The sequence below is a fragment of the Electrona antarctica genome (assembly GCF_951216825.1).
Source record: "Electrona antarctica genome assembly, chromosome: 2".
Lineage (NCBI taxonomy): Eukaryota > Metazoa > Chordata > Actinopteri > Myctophiformes > Myctophidae > Electrona > Electrona antarctica.
The window spans coordinates 32,154,188-32,158,131 of record NC_136807.1 but is presented as its reverse complement, the minus strand read 5'-3'; the positions used below and the strand labels follow the sequence as shown (position 1 = coordinate 32,158,131).

At 41.8% G+C, this 3,944-nt stretch overlaps 1 protein-coding gene across 1 annotated transcript; it reads right to left on the bottom strand.

Moving 5' to 3' along the window:
• Window positions 1–3,583, bottom strand: LOC306942991 (acidic mammalian chitinase-like; the record flags this gene model as incomplete). The annotated part of the gene is made up of 10 exons (XM_079529197.1): window positions 3,541–3,583; window positions 3,431–3,457; window positions 2,772–2,976; window positions 2,382–2,438; window positions 2,119–2,284; window positions 1,331–1,455; window positions 1,103–1,226; window positions 734–916; window positions 265–381; window positions 1–141 (listed from the first exon to the last, which is right to left on the bottom strand). Exons 1-10 carry the CDS (start codon window positions 3,563–3,565, stop codon window positions 1–3), a joined length of 1,170 nt encoding a protein of 389 aa, XP_079385323.1. The 5' UTR covers window positions 3,566–3,583.
• Between the last annotated feature and the right edge of the window lie 361 nt (window positions 3,584–3,944).

Sequence of the window (3,944 nt, the reverse complement as noted above, 5' to 3'; positions counted from 1 at the left end):
TTATTTACCTGAATTGAGAAGAGAGCTCAGGGAAGTGATGAGTGGATAGGTGCCCTGATTGCAGAACTGTCCTGTAAAGTCATCAAGGTCCACAGCCCATACGAAAGCTCCCCCAAACATGTTGTCTTTTATGTAGCGGACCTGAGGAAGCAAGGAAGACAAAGAACAAGAAAAACACTAGGATTTGCAATTGGCACGAACAAATCAATCACAATCTGTGAATTACAAAGGGATTGTAGTGCCAAAGATGAAACAGACGATCACCTTGGTCTCAAGGCTGGCCTTGTTGTCAAATCCAACCCATTCATTTCCTTTGGAGGCATATGGGACTTTCTGATCGTCAATCCACTGGATAGAGGTCCCTTGAAGAAATGTGCAGATCTGAGGAATATCCAGATACATTATGATCAATATATCAAAATAACAAACAAGTAAATACATTTTGTATGAACCCCACATGGACATTGATCTGTGTGTCCTGACTGTCCTACAGTCCATAACTACATGTATGGGTCACATATGTACTGTATGTCGACAGCTTGTTTGCTGTTTGTGTCGCAACACATGCATATCAAGAGCCTGATTGTTTTTGTTTTGTAAACCGACCGTCTGTCACACTGTATGTTTACAGCCTCTTTGTGTTGCATGTACAGTGTCGACATGCAGGCATTATAGTGTTCCATTGTGTTTGACTGCATCTAATACCTGTTGTGCTATTCATGCATTTCTTTACCTCATAGTAGGACCAGAAGCCAGCCGTTCTGGTGAAGGGCCCGGCAGCAGCAGGACCGCTGACAGGAGCTCCGACAGCAGTGGACTGAGAGGAGAGGCGAAACGTTCGGCCATAGGTTCCAACACCCAAGTTGAGCTTCTCCACAGGCGCTCCCTGATCACGGTAATACCTCATGGCAAAGTCCTTCAGGGGAGCAAAAGAGTTGCGTGAAAAGGAGGACAAAGGGTTAGCGTTCAAATTGACGATTTACAAGCACAGTGTGTCATGATGCAACGCCTTGTGAGCTGGTAGATCAGCTATTTTCGGACCACGTCTCAAGTCGGCTCATAATTTAAATGAATAGAAACACAACCAAAGGTGAATTCTCACTGTATTGAAGTAAACGAGGTCTCCAGTGTCTTGGGAGCCGTTGTACAGAGGACTGTTATGGCCTGTAACGTTCTCCCAGGAGCCATGAAAGTCGTACGTCATCACGTTGATCATGTCCACGTACCTGACGAAATGGAAGTGAGGTGTCAGTTTACCCACATCCAGACTTAGCCATCAAATTTCTACCGACATTGAATCTTCTTAACTCTCATACAGTAGGCTACATACTTAGAAATCTCTGCTATTTCATAAGCAGCATCGATGGTCCCTTTCCCAGCTGCCACCGCAGCAGTAAGCATTAGTCTGGGGCGACCAGTGGCTGCTCCCTCTGTCTCATAGGCCTGTCGCAGTTCCTATAGGTTGCACACACGCACGGTCGCACGCACACACAGTGTTATACATGAAACAACAAGACTGGTGAAACAATTAATCCATTAGTCAGGGTTTGACGGAAAAATGATCAAGTTAATTATTTTGTTTCAACGTTGCATCTTGTGTTATGTAATGAATTTACAGTAGTTACAACTTCATCAAAATGTGAATGATTTTCACCAAAATGAAAGGTTTTGTTTTTGACAGCTGCATACATATTTCAAAGAAAACAATTCCAAGATGTCATTTACCATACTTTATTGTTAAAGTTTTAACATAATTTATGGTTTGAATATGGATTAACCACTTGTCTTAAACCATACTTGGTTCACTGCATTCACCCAGTACAGCTGGGTCTCTTCACCAAATCTATTCAAAGAAATTTAAATTATGGATCTACAAGTTCACAATGCGTCGCAATACAACGCGTTAGGGGCTGATTTCCGTCAATGTCCACCTATTTTTGCTGAATATTTAATGGCCATGGCATGGCCAGAATAGGGACTATAAGGTTCATAACTGTACTTAAATGAATCGCGTGGATTAGTCAGATATCGACACAACAAATATTGACGCACTAACTGATTGTGAAAATAGTCTTTACACAAAACAACAAGACATTTGTATGTTCCTGCTGGCCTGACCTTGCATAACAAGGTGAACTTCTGTTTGTCCCCCACAGGGCTTCCTCGTGCTCCTGGATATTCCCAGTCCAGGTCTAAACCATCAAAACCATGTTTTCTCAGCAGAGTTATGGAGGACTGGATAAATGTATTTCTATTGCCTGGGGTTGACACCATTCTGCTGAATCTGGAACAAACAGTAAATACATTGATGAAGGTTGTCAAGAGGGCATATCATCATACACATTTTAAAGATTCTATGCGGACCATGTCAAATATCTCACTTTTCGGAGCCAAAATTCCATCCACCAACCGCCAACAGTGTTTTGAGATTAGGATTCCTATGAGAAGATACAAGCACAGTTTAATTTGTTGAATGAAAAGTGTCATTGTGAGTATCCAACATCTACCACGATGATTGCAGCAATGGTTGCATCTTCCATAGCAATTTATAATTACCCGCCCATTATGGTGGGAGAAAGTACCAACCTCTCTTTAACCACTTTAGGTCAAAATCTTTACCATGCATTTTTTTAATTAATCAACGTCTCAAGCATTGTGAGCATTGTAATTATTTAAAAAGGAGGAAAATGACAGAGGATAAGAGGATTAAGAGGATAATGAATTCAATTGTTTAACTGCTCAAATTAATTATTGTAGAGGAAAGGACCAACCTGTCTTTAAGTCCATTAAAGGACCTATAGAGTGTCTCGTCATTCCATTCAAAGGTGACAAGCTCATTGGCATCATTAATCTGAGCGAAGGCATAGAACAGGTGGGTGCAGAGGTTGGGGTCGATGTTAGCAGGTAAAAACTTCCCTTGTCCAGGTCTGTATTGGGCCCAGTTGGTGAAGTAACAGCCCAGCCTGTACGAGGAACCTGAAACAGTGAAACAAATAGTTGATTTTTTCATCTTTTTATTGATAGGTTTTAAATATACACTGCTGGTCCTGAGTACGATTTTCGTTTTATATGTGCAAACATGTGAAATGACAAGTGAACCTTGAACCTTGATTGATTGACATTCATATTGAACAATGCAACAATGTGTGTGTGTGTGTGTGTGTGTGTGTGTGTGTGTGTGTGTGTGTGTGTGTGTGTGTGTGTGTGTGTGTGTGTGTGTGTGTGTGTGTGTGTGAGTGTGCGTGCGTGCGTGCGTGCGTGCGTGCGTGCGTGCGTGCGTGCGTGCGTGCGTGCGTGCGTGCATGCGTGTGTGCATGCGTGGGTGGCTTGCACGTGCAACAAATCTTGATATAGTCTAATTTAGATGTTTAACGATGGTAACAGTGTTATCAAAGATTGCATATTTAAACATTCCATTTAATAGACTCACCTAAACTGCCCAGGCTGATGCACAGACCTTCAAAGGTAGAAAGATTCAGAAATTAGATTTAGACTAGATTTAGAATATTCAGTCTGTTAAATTACGTATAAATGGCTTACCTGCAAGCAGAATGAGCTTGTTCATGGTGTTTTTAATTGTGTGAGTTGGTGATCGGTCCAGTGTTTGTGTTTTGCGAGATGAGTTCCCAATACTTCCAGGTACACAGGCACACAGACAACCCCTCTTATACAGTAGATGTCTTGCCGCCTACAGAGCCACGAGATCAATCACTTCAAGCTGTACGTTTGCCAATTGCCACACAGCTGTTGCAACTTGCAATATACGGTCCAATACAACCAAACAACATTAATCACTAAAATACAGTACAGTAGGCCTTAAAAGACCTTTAAGTCCTCCCTGAAGATATGGCTGAATTGCCTTTTGTAGATATTGGATGGAGCCTGCACACCATGGTACAAGAAATGAGAAAACCTACGTTTACATTATTGCCAAAGCAAAAAAG